At 46.6% G+C, this 18280-nt stretch overlaps 1 protein-coding gene and 1 pseudogene across 1 annotated transcript in view; both read right to left on the minus strand.

Moving 5' to 3' along the window:
* The window catches only part of NUFIP2 (nuclear FMR1 interacting protein 2), a 33054-nt gene extending 22760 nt beyond the window's left edge, over window positions 1-10294 (minus strand). Inside the window, exons 1-2 of the mRNA XM_049771552.1 lie at window positions 9840-10294; window positions 1729-3453 (exon numbers count right to left, since the gene is read on the minus strand). Of these exons, the coding sequence (XP_049627509.1) occupies window positions 1729-3453; window positions 9840-10152 (2038 nt within the window). The 5' untranslated portion in view covers window positions 10153-10294. The remainder of the gene's footprint in view (window positions 1-1728; window positions 3454-9839) is intronic.
* A 6984-nt stretch (window positions 10295-17278) lies between these two features.
* On the minus strand, window positions 17279-17378 carry LOC126029837 (uncharacterized; annotated as a pseudogene).
* Between the last annotated feature and the right edge of the window lie 902 nt (window positions 17379-18280).

An 18280-nucleotide genomic window follows, 5' to 3' on the forward strand; every position in this document is an offset into this window, starting at 1 on the left:
GTTCAAATCCTAGCATCCAAGGCTGAAGCAATGGTGCTAGAGGTAAGGCATCTGCCATATAAACGCTAGCCTAGGACAGACTGCGGTTCGATCCCCCAGGTTCCTATATGGTCCCCCCCCACAAGCCAGGAGTGATTTCCTGAGCACATAGCCAGGGAGTAACCACTGAGCATCAAACGGGTGTGCCCCCACAAACAAAATCCTGGAATCTCATATAGTCCCCCGAGCCTGCCAGGAGTTATTTCTGAGTGCAGAGCCAGGAATAATCCCAAGTGCCGCCAGGTGTGACCCAAAACCAAAATAAAGTGGCAGAGGATCTTAGGCACTTTGGTTGTAAGTACAGTGCAATTAATATGTACAGCAATACTGTAAATTAACATAAGCCTAACCACTTTACGTAAATTATGAAAATATTAAAAAAAAACTTCAAAGTGGGGCTGGAGCGGTGGTGTAAGCGGTAGGGTGTTTGCCTTGAACGCACTAATCTAGGTATGGACTGTGGTTCAAATCCCCAGCATCCCATATGTCCCCCAAGCCAGGAATGATTTCTGAGTACATAGCCAGGAGTAGCCCCTGAGCATCACTGGGTGTGGCCCCCCCCCAAAAAAATAAAACACTTTAAAGCATAGGAAAACATTTCTTCCTAACAAAGGATTACCTCCATAGATGGTCCATATTTAAAAGAAATTATGTCATTATTTTAGATAGACTCTCCTGCTTTTATTTATTTATTTTTTGGTTTTTGGGCCACACCCATTTGACGCTCAGGGGTTACTCCTGGCTATGTGCTCAGAAATCGCCCCTGGCTTGGGGGGACCATATGGGACACCGGGATGGAAACCTTGGTCCTTTCCTTGGCTAGCGCTTGCAAGGCAGACACCTTACCTCTAGCACCACCTTCCCGGCCCCACTTTATTTACTTTTTTGATCCTGGAAATCAAACCTCATAAATGCCAACTCGTTAAGAGAGTTACATATCTAAACCCCCCTCTTTATTCTCTAAACCAAATAGGTACATTACACTTGTCTATATAAGAAATGTTAATAAAGGGCTGAAGCGGTAAGGGCATTTGCCTTGTACGTGGCTGACCTAGTGCAAACCGGACCTAGGTTCAATTCCCCAGCGGCCCATATGGTCGGTCCCCCCAAGACATCAGCAATTTCTGAGTGCACAGCTAGGAAGTAATTCCTAATAGTCCCCGCGGCGTGCAGCCCAAACCAAAAAGAAATGTTAAGTGGGCCGAAGTGGTAGCACAGTGGTAGGGCAATTGCCTTGCATGCAGCTGACCCAGGTCCGATCCCCAACATCCATATGCTCCCGCACCTGCCAGGAGTGATTTCTGAGCGCAGAGGTAGGAGCAGTCCCTGAGCACTGCCCCCCCCCCAAAGAGAGATATGTTAAGTGTTTCTTGGGGAGGTGGGGGAGATATTGGACTACACTCTTAGCTCTGCACTCTGGAATCCCTACTGGCAGGCAGGGAGACCATGTGGGATGCTAAGTACCCCAACAGCTGTTCCCTAACTTTTTGGGCTCCAGTGCCCCAAAAGTAAATGCTTTAAAATCTAACCACCTTATTTTCAAGACCCTACACTAAGTGTAATACCACTGCTTATGCAGTTATTCTCAACTATGTTCCTTTATAAATGGCTCAAAATTCAAGCTAATAACAAATGCATATTAAAAATTACAAATGCATATTAAAAATTCAGAGGAAACAAATGAGTTACCTTTAGTGTGATATACAATAGCAGCCCTCAGGTCAAAAGAACCCCAGCTATCATTTCTTTCTAGGCCTCTCTGGTATCTCTGTTCTTTGGAGGAGCCTAACAAAATGTTCGTAGGAGAGGCCAAAGGATTTTGATTTTCTATCTCGTAGTCCTTTGAGAGAAACACTAAAGCACCTTGACTACTGGTGTCTGCTTTTTGCAGGTCACCTATATGACTGGGTTCCAAGGATAAGGCTCCACTCTCACTAGTAGTCCCAGATTTTAGAATGCTACCCAGAACTTGAGAACTAGTCCGTTTTTCCAGCTCATAAGCCTTGGGAAACACAGGATGCTCAGTTCCTGAGGGAATTATTTCAGCAGCACCCTGTGAAACCAAAGTGGCAGGATATTCCCCTTGAAATGTCACCTCCATCACTTTATGATCAGATGACTTCCCAATAATAGTCTCAGGGCCAGCACTGGGTTCATTTATAAATGATAAACCCCACTGATTCTGGAAGATATCTCCCAGGTTTTGCTGATCTGTCTGTGAGGGCAGATCCACTTGTGCACTGCTTAACAATACAGTTTGCATATTTGAAGGGTAGATAAAAAGGCTAGACTTAATTTGTTCAACAGCTGCTGAAGTCAGACTCATGTCCTGGAGAACTGAATCAGTTCCAGAAGAGATGGGTGTTAGAGTATTAGCAGCAGTAGTTAGCAGTGGCTGACCCCCTGGAGAATACACACTTGCATCAGAACTTGCTAAAACTGGCCCATTAGAAAAGCTGGCTGAAGTAACAGATTTCAGCGCTGACATAGGAACCTGGGACAACCGACTTGAAGACTGGGTCTGAGTTTCCCCAGTAGATGATGAAGAGGATGACGATGAAGGTGACACAGATGAGTTCTGTACTGTTTTGTTGAGGTTCTCCTTAACTTTACTTGCATAACTTATTTTAGGAACAATTTTAGCACTGCTATTGTCCACTGGAAAAACTGGAGGTGGTTTAAACAGGGTCCATGAGTCCTCTTTGGAGGTAACAGAAGCATGCTTTCCTTTGGGCCGATCATCAAACTTTTTGCTGCTCACACCAGGTTTCATATCAGAGTTTTTCCGTAGCATATCACCCATAGCAGGTTTTCCTCTGTTTGTCCCTCCAGGCCCAGTTTCATATTTCCAAATGGGCTTTGGACCATCTACTCGATTTCCCTTTTGCTCACTACAATCAGGCTTGAAAGTTTCAAGTCCCTGTTTTAAGGGTGGGATGCTGGTCTCTTGTTGCATTATTTTGTCCTGCACTAAATTAAGGTTTTCACAACCCTTGGCACTATTGCGCCTAGCTTTCCGTTTTTTTGGAGTGGTATATCCACTCTCAGATCCACTGCCGTCATTATCCGCTCCTTTGCCCATGAAACCATTAGTAATATAGCCAGAATTATTTGTTACAACACCATTTGGAATAGCGACAGCATCAGTCTTGTCTACGGACTGGTGGTTCTCTCCCAATTTATTTTCGTAAGATTTTCCATTCTTTTTGTCCATACTGGTTTTCTGAATAAAATTCCGCGTTTTAATTCCTGCTTTTCCAAAGGTGCTGGCCTTTACAGTCTGCTTCAGGTTAGTGTCTACAACCTGTTGGTTGCCATTGAGGACCCTGGAAAGAGGGTTGGTAGATTCCTCAGAACTTAGGCTCTTTAAGGTTATTTCTCTGTCTCCAGCATTACCATTCAGCTCGCTATAACCTAGGGAAGAAAAAAAAATTTTTTAATCACCATTTACTTTAATAAATAACAATAGTTTCTACCTTTTAAGGTAATATTTACTGCCAGACAGGTATCAGCATTAGTTTTCTTTTTTCAAAACCATGGATAGAGTCTGGACAGAATACAGCAAGTAAGGAACTTGTCCAACCAAAGTTCGATCCCGGGGCCGGCGAGGTGGCCCTTAGAGGTAAGGTGTCTGTCTGCCTTGCAAGCGCTAGCCAAGGAAGGACCGCGGTTTGATCCCCTGGCATCCCATATGGTCCCCCCAAGCCAGGAGCAATTTCTGAGCGCTTAGCCAGGAGTAACCCCTGAGCATCAAATGGGTGTGGCCCGAAAAACCAAAAGAAAAAAAAAAACCCACCAAAGTTCAATCCCTAGAACCAATTATGGGTCCCCTTGGCCCACTAGGAATAAACCATGACTGAGCACCACAAGATGTAGACTAATCCTCCCCACTTGAAATTAGCTATTAAATATATTTGTTAGCCCCATTTTTATAGATTATGACATCTACCACTAACCCAAGAGAATGAGCTGGAATTCAAAGTCTGAGGTAAGAAAGACAATGACCTTATTCATAAGCACTATCCTCACCATCTTTAACAAAAATCAATCTCCCCATCATTTTCACAAGATAGTCATAAAATTTCTTTTACAGGGGCCGGGCAGTGGCGCAAGAGGTAAGGTGCCTGCCTTGCCTGCGCTAGCCTTGCACGGACCGTGGTTCGATCCCCCGGTGTCCCATATGGTCCCCCAAGCCAGGAGTAACCCCTGAGCGTCACCGGGTGTGGCCCAAAAACCAAAAAAAAAAAAAAAATTTCTTTTACAATTAAAATTATAAGCAGAGCTAACCTCTGGGCAAGAAAACAATTCAAGTCATATGGACACATTAACTCCAAGCATCACAAAGAAAGTAAACATCCTATTTCTATGGGACTATAAATGTCCTGTGGACACCACAAACATTTTGAGGATAGGTGGATTTGGGCCACACCAGAGATCACTAGGGATCAAACCCAGGTCGGTTATATTCAAGGCTAATAGAGTCTTACTTCCTATACTAGAACTCTGGCCAATCCACAAGTATTTCTATTGCTATCAAACCAAACTCAACACTCAAAAAAAACAAAAACAAAAACAAAAAACAAACCTTAGATTTATTTTGACATGTATCAGAATCAGACATTAGATCATACTGTTTTTTTTTCTTTTTTTTTTTTCTTTTTTTGGGCCACACCCATTTGACGCTCAGGGGTTACTCCTGGCTATGTGCTCAGAAATCGCCCCTGGCTTGGGGGGACCATATGGGACGCCGGGGGATCGAACCGCGGTCCTTCCTTGGCTAGCGCTTGCAAGGCAGACACCTTACCTCCAGCGCCACCTACCCGGCCCCAGATCATACTGTTGATGTATGAAACCAAAACATCTATTTATCAGTATCTCTAACGCTTATAAAGTAGTGTAGCATTCATTTTACATTTTATTTATTCATCTTACATTTGGGTAAACAGACTGGGAAAAATTACAACTTTCCCAAGTAACTTTTCAAGTGGAAGAACTAGAAATCTGAACTCTATCTAGTCTCTCTGGAATCTTTGGTTTTCTGTCAGTCAGTGCCTACCCAAATGAGGTAATATTTATTTACAAACAAGCTATAAACGGGACTGGTGTGGTGGCGCCAGAGGTAAAGTGTCTGCCTTGCCAGCCCTAGCCTAGGACGGACCATGATTCGATCCCCCAAGCCAGGAGCGACTTCTGAGCGCATAGCCAGGAGTAACCCCTGAGCGTCACCGGGTGTGGCCCAAAAACCAAAAAAAAAAAAAGAAAAGAAAAACTATAAAAACATCTAAAATTTTTTTAAATGTTCACAGAATTCAAATTTAATTTATGTTCTTTACTGCCATAGAAATGTTCATAATAGGCTGGAGTAATAATATGGTGTATAAGGTGTTTGCTTTGCATGCAGCCCACTTGGTTTTGTCCCCTTAAATCCTATATAGTGCCCCAAAAAACACCAAAAGTGATTCCAAAGTGAAGACTCGGGAGTAATCTCTGAGCACTACTGGGTTGCCATAGGTGACTCAACTAGGCCACACTTCTAATTCTTGAGGTATTTATCTTCCAATACAGAAAATATCTATGTAAACTACATCAAAATGTCTACCTTTTAAGAAAAGATTAACATTTTAAAAGTTTGAGAACTATATTTTAAATATTTTTATGGAATAAAACATAACTTTCAAAGTTTACTATAACTGTACTCATTTTTCAACAGAGAAAGGAGAAACATTAAAATGAGCAATATGGGTCGGAGAGATAGCATGGAGGTAAGGCGTTTGCCTTTCATGCAGAAGGACGGTGGTTTGAATCCCGGCATCCCATATGGTCGTCCCCCCCCCCCCTTGTGCCTGCTAGGGGTGATTTCTGAGCGTAGAGCCAGGAGTAACCCATCAGCGCTTCGGGATGTGATCCAAAAACCAAAAAGAGCAATATGGGGGCCGGAGAGATAGCATGGAGGTAAGACGTTTGCCTTTCATGCAGAAGGTCATTGGTTCAAATCCTGGCATCCCATATGGTCCCCGAGCCTGCCAGGACCGATTTCTGAGCATAGAGCCAGGAGTAACCCCTGAGCGATGACGGTGTGACCCAAAAACCAAACCCCCTCCCCCCCCAAAAAAGAGCAATATGAGGCTGGAGAAATAGAACAATGTTATGATCTGGTTTTGATCCTTAGTACCACATAATGTCCTGAACAGCACCAAGAGTAATCCTAGAGCGGAGCCAGGCAGTAAGCACTGAGCACTACTGGGTACTCAACAGCACTCTACCCAGCAGGTTTAACAACAATCCAACCCCACCAAAGAATAAAGCAATAAAAGCATTTTTCTCTACTGAATTAATTTCTAGGAAAATATAGGTCAAGATAATTTTTTTTTTTTTTTGGTTTTTGGGCCATACCCAGTGACGCTCAGGGGTTACTCCTGGCTATGTGCTCAGAAATCGCTACTTGCCCGTGCTGCAAGACAAATGCCCTACCACTTGTGCCACCACTCCAGCCCCAAGATAATCATTCTTAAAATGGACCAGCACAAGACTTCTAGTATGAATAAACATGAATACATTTTAATAGTCTTCTAAAGTTGTATTTTGGGTAAAGTTCTATGAAACAGGAAGAGATCATTTTTAAGCTATTTCCCTAAAAGAACATTTTAGATATTTTTTCTTCAGAAAATAGACATTCAACATCCAATACAGTTATAACTCTAAACCAAAGAGAATATAAGCCATTAACATGCAGGTAGGCTAATCCGGTAACATCTGAACTCATTAGTCCTTTTTAGATTTAAGATGTTTTTGTTTTTTGGGGTTTTTTTTGAGGGGGGCACACCTAGAGACACTCTGGCCCAATCCAGTGTCCATGGGGCTGGAGCAATTAGCATAGCAGTTAGGGCATTTGACTTGTATGCATCCAACCCTGGATGCACCCCGTTTGATTGCCAGCATCCCATATGGGTTAGGGTTAGGTTATATAGGAAGGTAGTCAAACTCAGTTGGCCTTGTGGCAAGGCAAACAAACACCCTACTCTCTGGGTTATCACAGACCCCCAAATGCAAGACCTTTAAGTGATCTAGAATCTTCCCTAATATTACTTATATTGTGTTATAACAGAAACCACTACTGTACAAACATAGTTTGAGTTCACTATATTTCTATCCCCAAGTCTTAACAACAAACATTTTTAAAAAATATTTAACTATAAATTTTCTTCACTAAACTTTGTTGGTTCACAGAATTTCCAGATACTCTTTCCAAATTAGGTTTATGAAAAATGTGAGCACTAAAGAATTAGAATTCAAAGGACTTCCAGTCCTTCTAGTATTTAGGGCTGATGATAAATCTAAGCACCTAACTTGGAGTTAGCAAAACTTAAGTCCTAATAACTCTACTTTTGAATTAAAAATTGAAGAAAAAAAAAAAATCAAGCAAACTAAGGTTCTCATGCCCCTCTTCTGGATAATCTGTGGGCAATGGGTCATAATAGCCCAGTTCAATATTCCAATTCCATTTAATAAATCCTGTAGTTTCCTTAGTAAGTTAGCATTGTCTTCCAAAAGAATACTATTCCGACGCCATACATGAAAAATTGCTGATCTTTAACTTGATTAGTTACATATTCTCAAAATAGCTAAGTCAGTTTTCCATTTTAGGATAATATACAATGTGAAGGACACCATTCTAGATAGTCCAGGGGTTGGTATATGGGAGCCCTGCGTAATTTATTAATACCTGATGATCAAAAAATCCATTTATTTTGGTTTTGGGGCCCTAGCCAGAGATGCTCTGGGGTTGGTTACTCCTGGTACTGTACTCGGGAATTTACTCCTGGTGGTGTTCAGGGGAATCATCTGATGCTCCGGGTCAACCATGTGCAAGGTGAGCGACCTACGCACAGTACTGTCGCTTTAAAAAAGAGCTTTTGCTTTTCATTCCAGATTAAGTCCCTACCTATATTAAACAGATCTCGAGCTGAATCAAACTGTTACAAATTCTGAGGTTTAATTAATTCTCCTGCACACCATCAGTCCACCATCCCCCAACGGGAAAAGCTGACATTCCCATGTCAGTCTTCCAGTTACATTCCACCCGAAACAGGAAAAGCACTTTTTCTACCACGTTCAAAGACTTATCAGGACCTGACCTGAGTGTTGAACATCCCCTTTCTTCCCATTCCCTGATTTAGTTTCCCTTCTTTCTAAGTATATGTGGTTGAAGTTTGAAGGCCACTTCTTTTCTTTCTTGGCTTTTTCAAAACTCTGGATTAAAAAACAAAAAACAAAAAACAAAAAGTGGGCTGAGCGTAATCTCGGCATTTATAATGGAGGGGACACACACCGTCCTTGGAACAGCAAGGCCGAGGAGCAAGGGAAGGTAGCGAACAGAGAGAGAGAAAGAGAGAGCAGCCACCTCGGTTCACCCGAAAGGGAGCCCCCGCGCCCCGCTCCCATCCAATGTAAACCCCCACTCCAAATAAGCCCCTTCTCAAAACCCTGACCCTAAGAGTGTGAAGATAGATGGGCGGATTGGCGGGTAGCAAGCAGTAGCTAGAGCAAGTTGAGGGGGCTGGCTAGGAACTAAGTTCGGTAGCCGGGCCCGAGTGGAGTGGAGAGAGCCTGCGAGGCGGGCGGAATCGTGAGGGAACCTGGCAGCGAGCGAGGTTCCTGTGGCAAGAGAAACTCGTGACTGAGAGAGAGAAAGAGAGAGAGAGAGAAGCCCGGTTCCTGCAGGGGGGACCCCACCCGGCCTTGGGGCACCGCCTTGACTGAGGAGGAAAAAAAAAAAAAAGAAAAAAAGAAAAAAAAAAAACGTGGCCCCCCACCCCCAGCCGCCCTGCAGGCCGGGCAGCGCGAGGGAGCGAGAGAGAGCGCGCGCGGCCGCGGCCTCCTCGTCCCTTCCCTGTCCCCTCAGCAGCAGCCGGGCCGGCCGGCGGGGAGGGGGGGGCCGAGCTGGGCGCTCCCCTCGTGGCGCGGCCCTCCCCCACCCAACCGCCCCCGCCCCTCACCCCGGGGACCCGCCCGGGCCGCGCGGCCGCCGCGGGGTTACACAACCCGGGCGGGCGATGGGGCGGGGGAGGGGCGGCCGGGCCGCGCGGGCCTGAGGGGCGCGAGACCCCCACCTCGGAGGGAGGGGCCGGGCGCGGAGTCGCGGGAGCGATTGCGCCGAGGGAGGGGAGGGGAGGGGCGGGGTGGGGGCAGCCTCCCCCCCCCGCTCGCCCCACGCCCTTCCCCCTCCGCGGCCCGGCGCTCGCTCCCTCCCTCGCTCGCTCGCCCGCCCGCCCGCCCGCTCGCTGGCTGACAGGAATCGGCTTCCAACATGGCGGACAGGAAGCGGCCCCGCGAGGAGGAGCGAGAGGAGCGAGCGAGGGGAGAGAACATTCCAGCCGCGCCAAGCCGGCTGAGGGGAAGCCGAGCCTGCGCGCCCGGAGCCGCGAGGGCCGGCGGCGGCTTCGGAGGGGGGCGCCCGCGCGCGCGCGCGTGTGTGTGTGTGTGGGGTGAGGAGGCGAGGGGGACATCCGGGCGCCCCCAGGCCACAGGTGGGCCCGGCGGAGGCGGCAGGTGAGGAGGGGAAAAGCCGGAACCTCGAGACGCCGCCGCGCCTCGCAACTCCGCGGGCCCGAGGCGGGGCTCGGCGAGAGTCGCCCTCCGGGCAGGTCCCGCAGCGAGCGGGCGGCCCGGCGGAGACTTTTCCCCCCCAAGGCCGGGCGGGGGCCGCGAAGGTCACTCACGCACGCACGCACGCTCGCTCGCCGGCCCGCGGCCCCCCGCGCCCTCCCCGCCGCGCCACCCCGCGCGTCCGCCGGGCGGACCTGCTTTCTTCTTGGGCGCTTCCTGGTGCTGCTGGAGGGCGTGCTTCGGCTCGTGCCTCAGCGGCCGCGGCTGGGCCTTGGCGCTGCCGTCCGCCCCATGCTGCAGGTACTGGTGCGGCTGGTGGTGGTGGTGGTGATGGTGGTGGTGGTGGTTGTGGTTGTAGAAGTAGTAGGGGTGGTGGTGCTGCGGCGGCGGCGGCGGCTGCGGGTGGTGGTGCGGGTGGTGGTGGCTGTGATGGTGCTGGGGCTGCGGCGGCGGCGGCTGCGGCTGAGGTGGAGGCTGAGGCTGGGGCTGGGCGGACTTCTCCTCCATTGAAAGCGGCTGGGACTCCCGGGCTGAACGGAGCTAACTGCGGGGCTGGCTGCTCGCTGCTTGCTGGCTGGCTGGCTGGCTTGCACCGTGGCTCCTCGGAGGCTCGGAGTCCGCGGCTCCGCTCCGGGCTCGCTCCCGTCTGTCTGAGCGCGGCTCGCCAGCGCACTGGTTAACCGAGCGGCGCCGCGTGACGGGCAGCCGCGCTCCGCCAATCAGGAGGCGCGCTTCGCCGCACGCCCCGCCCCCCGAGCGCTGAGCCTGCCGGCCTTCCTTCCGGTCTGCCTTCCTTTTCCTCCGACTCCGACCTGCCCCCCGCCCGCCCGCCTGCGCCGCTGCTGCCTCCCGGCCAACGCCGCTTTACCCTGTGCAACCTCCCTCCCAGGGCCGGGCCTCCGACGTCAGCACTATGGCTCTCTCTCTCGCCCGTCGCTCGCTCGCCTTCCCCGCCGAGTCTGCGAGCCGCACTTTCTACACTCCTCCCTCCGCCGGCTGGGAACTCCTCCGGGCCCAGGGCAGCAGATTCCACCGGCTCCGGGAGCCATCTGTTGGTGTTGCACCTCCCTAGAATCTCCTAGAATCTTGTTGCCCTTTTTTTTTTTGCTTCCCCCTCTTCTCTTTTCATCCTTTTCCGGGTGAACCAGACGGGGAAGCTCGATTCTCTTTAACCCTGAGACCACTAAATGGGCAATCAAAAAAAAAAAGAGGAATTAAATACATTTTTTTTTTAAGACTACAAGAGCTGCCCAAGCCGGTCGATCATTTTGTATTCTGGATTCATTTTGCTTTTGTATTCATATGCTAATCTCTTCCTTTCCACGAAGGGATTATAGGGTTCCACAATGGGGTATCTGTGTAATTTTCTAAAAGGGCACAAAGGGTTTAAATCATTGTTTCTTTGTAGTTGGAGGCAAGGGAAAGCGGGAAGAATAAAAAAAAAAAAAATCTTAATTTTTTTTTTAACACCGATGGGTTTTTTTTTTTTTTTTTGGCCCTTCTTTGGATGTTTTTAGAACTTTACAGGTGAGGCCAGCTGTGGAACCATGAAAGGTTTAGAACGTGAAGAGTTTTGAGAGTGATAGAAAGGGGAAAGAACACCTTAAAAGTTACTATGTTTACTTTTTTATTTTTGATTATTGGCTTTAAAGAAATACTCTCGTGTTTTTGGAGTGCTAATTTCATTTAGCGTGCATATTACCTCACAGCCTGATATTTTTAAAGTAAACATTAAAGGTCCAGGAATGTGGTCACTCAGAAAGAAATAGGAATGATGGGAAGGAATAAAGTTCCCAACAAACAAAAAAATAAATGATTCTTATTTCTTGACCTAGATGGTGATTACGCCTGTATTTGCTTTATAGTTGTTCTAAACTCACTATGTATAATACACTATTCTCGTATGTTGTATTGGATAGGATTTATCTTTTTAATTTTTATTGTCTTCAGAGACCTCTCCAATGGTGTCACACACTTCCAGGAGGAGCGATTATTTTTATTGTCATTAATTTGCCACTTAAAAAAATAGGTTAATGAGACAGGAGCAAGAGAATGCGAGTAGTATGCTTGGATTGCACATGGCTAACATTACTGCATCCTTTATGGTCCCCAAGTCCCACCAGGAGTGATCCCTGAGCACAGAGCCAGGAGTAAGCTCTCAGCATAGACAGTGAAGCCCCCAACTTTTTTCTTTATGTGTATGTATACATATATGCAAATTTTGTTTGCCTATTCATTTGGCAATGAACATGTAAATGGCCTTCTCTATGGTACAACTGGGGAAAGGGTTACTCACAGTGATGCTTAGGGGTTACTCCTGGCTCTGCACTCAGGAATTATTCTTCGAGGTGCTGTGGAAACATTTGGGATGCCATGAGTTTAAACCCAGGTCATTCTGTACAAGACAAGCACCCTGGGGCCGGGAAGGTGGCGCTAGAGGTAAGGTGTCTGCCTTGCAAGAGCTAGCGTAGGACGGACCAGACCGCGGTTTGATCCCCCTGCGTCCATATGGTCCCCCCAAGCCAGGGGCGATTTCTGAGCGCATAGCCAGGAGTAACCCCTGAGCGTTAAATGGGTGTGGCCTAAAAACCAAAAAAAAAAAAAAAAAGACAAGCACCCGATTCACTGTACTATCGCTCCAGCCATTATGCTACATTTTTTGTTTGTTTTTCTGTTTTGTTTTGGGCCACACCCGGCAGCGATCAGGGTTTACTGGGGTTACTCCAGGTTCTTCGTTCATAAGTTGTTCCTAGCAGGCTTTGGTATCATATGGGATGCCAGGGATTGAATCTGGGTCGGTCCTGGGTTGGCAGCATGCAAAGCAAATGCCCTACTGCTGTGCTATTTCTCTGGTCCCATTATTTAATAAATTTTAATTGAATCACAGTGAGATAGTTACAAATGGTCATGATTGAGTTTCAACACCCATCCCTTCACCAGTGCACATTCTTGTCACCAATGTCCCCAGTTTGTTTCTGGACCTCATTCCTCACCCTGGTTATATGACAGACATTTGTTCCTACCCCTCTCTTTTTCTTTCTCTCCCTCCCTCTCTCTTTCACACATACATTCCTTTAAACACTGTGGTTTGCAATATGTTTACTGAAAGGTTATCATGCAATGTTACAATTTTTTTTGGGGGGTGGTCACACTGGCTGTGCTCTGGAGTTACTCCTGGCTCTAAGCTCAGAAATCGTACCTGGCAGGCTCGGGGGACCATATGGGTGGATGCTGGGATTTAAACCACCGTCTTTCTACATGCAAGGCAAATGCCCTACCTCCTTGATATCTCTCCGGCCCAATGTTACAAATTTTTAATGTGACTTGAATTCATATAGTAAGATAAAAAGGAACAAAGAAGCTTAAAAAAAGTTTATGCTCTGAAATAAATGACTATTGGAAGCCAGAGAGATAGCATAACAAGTAAGGTACTTGTTCTGAAATGAGTGAATGGCAACACAAAAGCATATTTAATCTGTAATTTTTTTTTTGATTTTTGGTTTTTGGGTCACACCAGCAGCACTCGGGCTACTCCTGGCTCAGAAATCAACCCTGGCAGGCTTGGGGGACCATATGGGATGCCGGGATTCAAACCACAAGTCCTTCTGCAAGCAAGGCAAATGCCCTATCACTGTGCTAACTCTCTGGCCCCTTCTTTTTTTTTTTTTTTTTGGTTTTTGGGCCACACCCGTTTGACACTCAGGGGTTACTCCTGGCTAAGCGCTCAGAAATCGCCCCTGGCTTGGGGGGACCATATGGGACGCCGGGGAATCGAACCGCGGTCCGTCCTACGGTAGCGCTTGCAAGGCAGACACCTTACCTCTAGCGCCACCTTCCCGGCCCCATCTGGCCCCTTCTTACATTTTTCTAAATAAAACATTTGGGGCCGGAGAGATAGCATGAAGGTAAGGCATATGCCTTTCATGCAGAAGGTCGGTGGTTTGAGTCCTGGCATCCCATATGGTTCCCCGAGCCTGCCAGGAGAGATTTCTGAGCGTAATGCCAGGAGTAACCCCTGAGCGCTGCCGGGTGTGACCCAAAAACCAAAATAAAGAAATAAACATTTTACTTCACACACAAAGGTAAAAGCCTATTTCAGATCTCAACTTGTTCTATATAATGAGGATTTGCATTTCCATACTAAATTTTTTTATGGGGGTGGTAAGGCCACAACCAGCTCTGGGTTCAAAGGTTTCTCCTGACAGTGCTCAAGAAACTGGTGGCAGGGCACAAATCTTGTATGCAAAGCATGTGTTGAGCCCACCAACCTATTTCTGTAGCCTACTAAATTTTATTTTTATAGGGCCACACTTGGGGGTCATGCAGTATCAGGGATCCAACTAAGAGTCTCTCACATCTATCTCCCTAGCTCATGCCTTGTTAAAATTGAAAAAACTGGGGCCGGAGAGATAGCATGGAGGGAAAGTGTTTGCTTTGCATGCAGAAGGACAGTGGTTCGAATCCCGGCATCCCATATGGTCCCCCGAGCCTGCCAGGAGCAATTTCTGAGCATAGAGTCAGGAGTAACCCCTGAGTGCTGCTGGATGTGACCCAAACAACAACAAAAAAAAAATTTTGGTGTGTACCATGTGTTTTATATGTTGGCTTGATCCCAGTCTCATATGTTCTCCAGTACCCTGCAAGTGAGCTCCAAGTTAGAAGTAACCACCGCGGGGCCGGCAAGGTGGCGCTAGAGGTAAGGTATCTGCCTTGCAAGCGCTAGCCAAGGAAAGATCGCGACCAGGGTTCGATCCCCCGGCATCCCATATGGTCCCCCCCCAAGCCAGGGGCAATTTCTGAGCGCTTAGCCAGGAGTAACCCCTGAGCATCAAAAGGGTGTGGCCTGAAAAACCAAAAAGAAAAAAAAAAAAAAAGACCACTGCCAGATATGCCCAAAACCAAAGCAAAGGCAAAAAACCCAAATCCATATCATGATAAGTAAGTCTATCATTGTATAGACATTGTATGTCCACCATTTTATCCTCTATTAACAAAGCAATAAAATTATTTAGACTGCATAAGATTATGGATTTGGGGGACCACACCCAGTGGTGCTCAGGGTTATTCCTGGCCCTCTGTTCAAAAAATGCTCCTGGCAGGCACGGGGGATCTTATGGGATGCCAGGATTCAAACCAATATAGGTCCTGGTCAGCGGCTTGCAAGGCAAACGCCCTACCGCTTGTGCTAACTCTTTGCCCCCTTGCGTAAGATTATATTGATTAATAGGGATGTAGCTTTTGTTGTTCTTTTTTTTTTTTTGAAACACAGATGGTGCAGGAGATCAAACCTGGGTTCCTATATGCCAGGCATGCTCTTCATTCTTTGGAGCTATCTCCTCAGAGCTGGGCTTGCAATTAATTCATTTTGCTGCCTTGGAAGGCAAGAATTCCTAAGAAGCATCTCTATCTACATCATGGCTGCAGTTAAACTAAAACATTCACTCTGGATTTCTGACTTACTGTACCTTCACCTTCTTAATTTATTCATGTGCTATTGCTGGAAGTTTAGGAAACTAAACCTTGCCTTTAGTTGTTCTAGTTACTGTGAATATTACATTGGGAAAAGGCCTATGCTATAACATTAAAGAATGTGGGTCTGGGGGCAGAGCCATAGCACATAGGTAGGGTATTTGCCTTGCACACAGCCAACCTGCGATGGACCTGGTTTAATCCCCAGCATCCCATATGGTCCTCTAAGCCTGCCAGGAGCGATTTCTGAGCACAGAGCCAGGAGTAACCGCAGGTGTGGCCCCAAAATAAAAAAACTAAATATAAAAATAGGGAAAAGGCAGTGGGGCTGGAGCAAATACAGAACCAGGAGAAACCCTTGAGCATTGCCAGATATGGCCCAAATGTTCGTCTCCTAGGGTTGGAATGATAGCACAGCAGTAGGGAGTACGGAGACTACCTGGGATGGACACAGGTTTGATCACTGGCATCCCATATGGTCCCCCAATCCAGCCAGGAGCAATTTCTGATCACAGAACCAGGAGTAACCCCTGAGTGCTACTAGGTGTGGTCCAAAACCAAATATCCCTCTGCTCCAAAAGTGCCTATTATTGGGGCCAGTGCGTAAGGAAGGTACTTGCTTTGCATGCTGCTGACCCAAGTTCAACCCCCTGAGCACTGCCAGAAGTAATTCCTGAGCACAGAATCAGGAGTAACCTCTGACATTCACCAGGTGGGAAGAGTACCCCCCAACAAAAACAGATGTCATAAACACAGGCTGGTGGGTGGAAGGAAAATTGGTACATTGGTGAAGGGAATAGTGTTGGAACATTGTATACCTGAAACTCAATCATGATTAACTTTGTAATTCAAGGTGACTAAGTAAATAATAATAAAAAAAAGAATTCAAGGAAAAAAGAAACTATAGAGAGTGATAAGAGCATGAATGACTGAATTATGTAGTTGAACAGACTGGATAGAAAATTGTTATTCTGAAACTGTTTAGCTTTGTGACCTTGTGACTAAGCAAATTACCCCTGTATGCTTTCCGTACTCATCTTAAAAATAGAAATAATATTCATACCTAACTCACATGGTGTAGTGAATGTTTTAGGTTTTTTATGGGTATTTATGGGTTTTTTTTGGGGGGGGGGGTTGTTGAGATTTGTGGACCACACCCAGTAGTGCTTAGAAGCTATTTCTGGCTCTGTGCTCAGGAGTGACCCCTGCCTATACCCAGGAAACTATATATAATATTGGGAATTTAAACCCCTGGTGGGTGGGCTGCAAGGCAAGTATCTTTACTATTTCTGTACTATTTTTTCAGCCTGTAGTGAACTTTGATGTTTTTTGTTTGTTTGTTTGTTTTTTGGGGTACATACCAGGCTATGCTCAGGGCTTACTCCTGTCTCTGTATTCGGGAATCACTCCTGGAGGGGTGTACCTGGAGAGATCATCTGAGTTGCCGGAGATGGAATCCAGGTTGCTTGTATGCAAGGCAAATGTTTTGCCAGCAAAGCAAATGACTTACCTGCTATACTAAACGGTATATCTCTACAGTCCCTGTAATGAGGTTTATTTTTCCCTAGGGTTAATAGGGACAGAAGTTGGGACTCCGGCCCTGAGAGATAGCACAGCGGGCGTTTGCCTTGCAAGCAGCCGATCCAGGACCAAAGGTGGTTGGTTCGAATCCTGGTGTCCCATCTGGTCCCCCATGCCTGCCAGGAGCTATTTCTGAGCAGACAGCCAAGAGTGACCCCTGAGCACCGCCGGGTGTGGCCCAAAAACAAAAACAAAACAAAACAAAACAAAACAAACAGACAAAAAAAGAAGTTGGGACTCACCTACTGTGCTCAGGAAAGACCCCTAGCTCTATGCTCAAAAGTCAGACCTAGGGAGCCGGAGTGATAGCACAGCAGTAGGGTATTTGCCTTGCACATGACCGACCTAGGACAGACCTGGGTTCAATTCCCAGCATCCCATAGAGTCCCCAAGTCTGCCAAGAGTGATTACTGAGCACAGAGCCAGGAGTAACCCCTGAGGGTTGCCAGGTGTGGCCTCCCCTTCCCCCCCAAAAAAAGGTCAGACCTAGTGATATCAGTATTTGAACCAGAGACAAGGTACCACGATTATATGCAAGGAAAGCAATTAGCTCGATGATCTCTCTGGCCTTGGAATTTTTTTTTTTAATATAGAATGCTTCACGAATTTGCGTGTCATCCTTGCGCAGGGGTCATGCTAATCTTTCAGAATTTTTTTAAAATGTTGGGGCTGGAGAGATAGCATGGAGGTGGGGCATTTGCCTTGCATGCAGAAGGATGGTGGTTCGAATCCTGGCATCCCATATGGTCCCCTGAGCCTGCGGGGCGATTTCTGAGTGTAGAGCCAGGAGTGACCCCTGAGTGCTGCCCGATGTGACTCAAAAACCAAAAAAAAAAAAAAAAAAAAAAGATTAGGAGCCAGAGCACTAGTATAGGTCATTAGCATTGTATGCAACAAGCCCAGGTTTGAATTCCAGCATCCCCCAGGAGTAATTTCTGAGTTCAGAGCCAGAAATAACCCTTAAGCATTGCTAGTGTGCCTTGGTCTTTGCAAAAAAAAAAAAAACAAAAAAACAAACAAACAAAAAAAAAAACACGTAAGGATAGGTAGGCAAATACTATCAACTGTATAGTATGTTCATACAATAATATGTTTAGTTTCAATAGCTGTCTTCTTGGAACAACAGGTTTAAAGTTAACTTTTGCTTGCTGCTTTTTCATGTCACTATTGTCTCTACTATGCACAGTAAACTTTTATTTCTTTGTAAAAAGAAATCAATTTTTTTTTTTTTATGTTTTTGGGCCACACCCGGCATTGCTCAGGGCTTACTCCTGGCTGTCTGCTCAGAAATAGCTCCTGGCAGGCACGGGGGACCATATGGGACACCGGGATTCGAACCAACCACCTTTGGTCCTGGATCGGCTGCTTGCAAGGCAAATGCCGCTGTGCTATCTCTCCGGGCCCAGAAATCAATATTTTTATAGGATGAATTGATTCAAACACAATTATTCTGTGGACACACTAAAAGGAAGGAAAATTAATATGCTATTTTGGATTCCCTTTTTGGTTTTCAGTAGGCAAAATGATTTTATGTATGAATGAGTCAATAGTTTTCAGTTTGTTTACTCATTTGTTAGACTCCATA

The sequence above is a fragment of the Suncus etruscus genome, chromosome 1 (genome assembly GCF_024139225.1).
Source record: "Suncus etruscus isolate mSunEtr1 chromosome 1, mSunEtr1.pri.cur, whole genome shotgun sequence".
Taxonomy (NCBI): Eukaryota; Metazoa; Chordata; class Mammalia; order Eulipotyphla; family Soricidae; genus Suncus; species Suncus etruscus.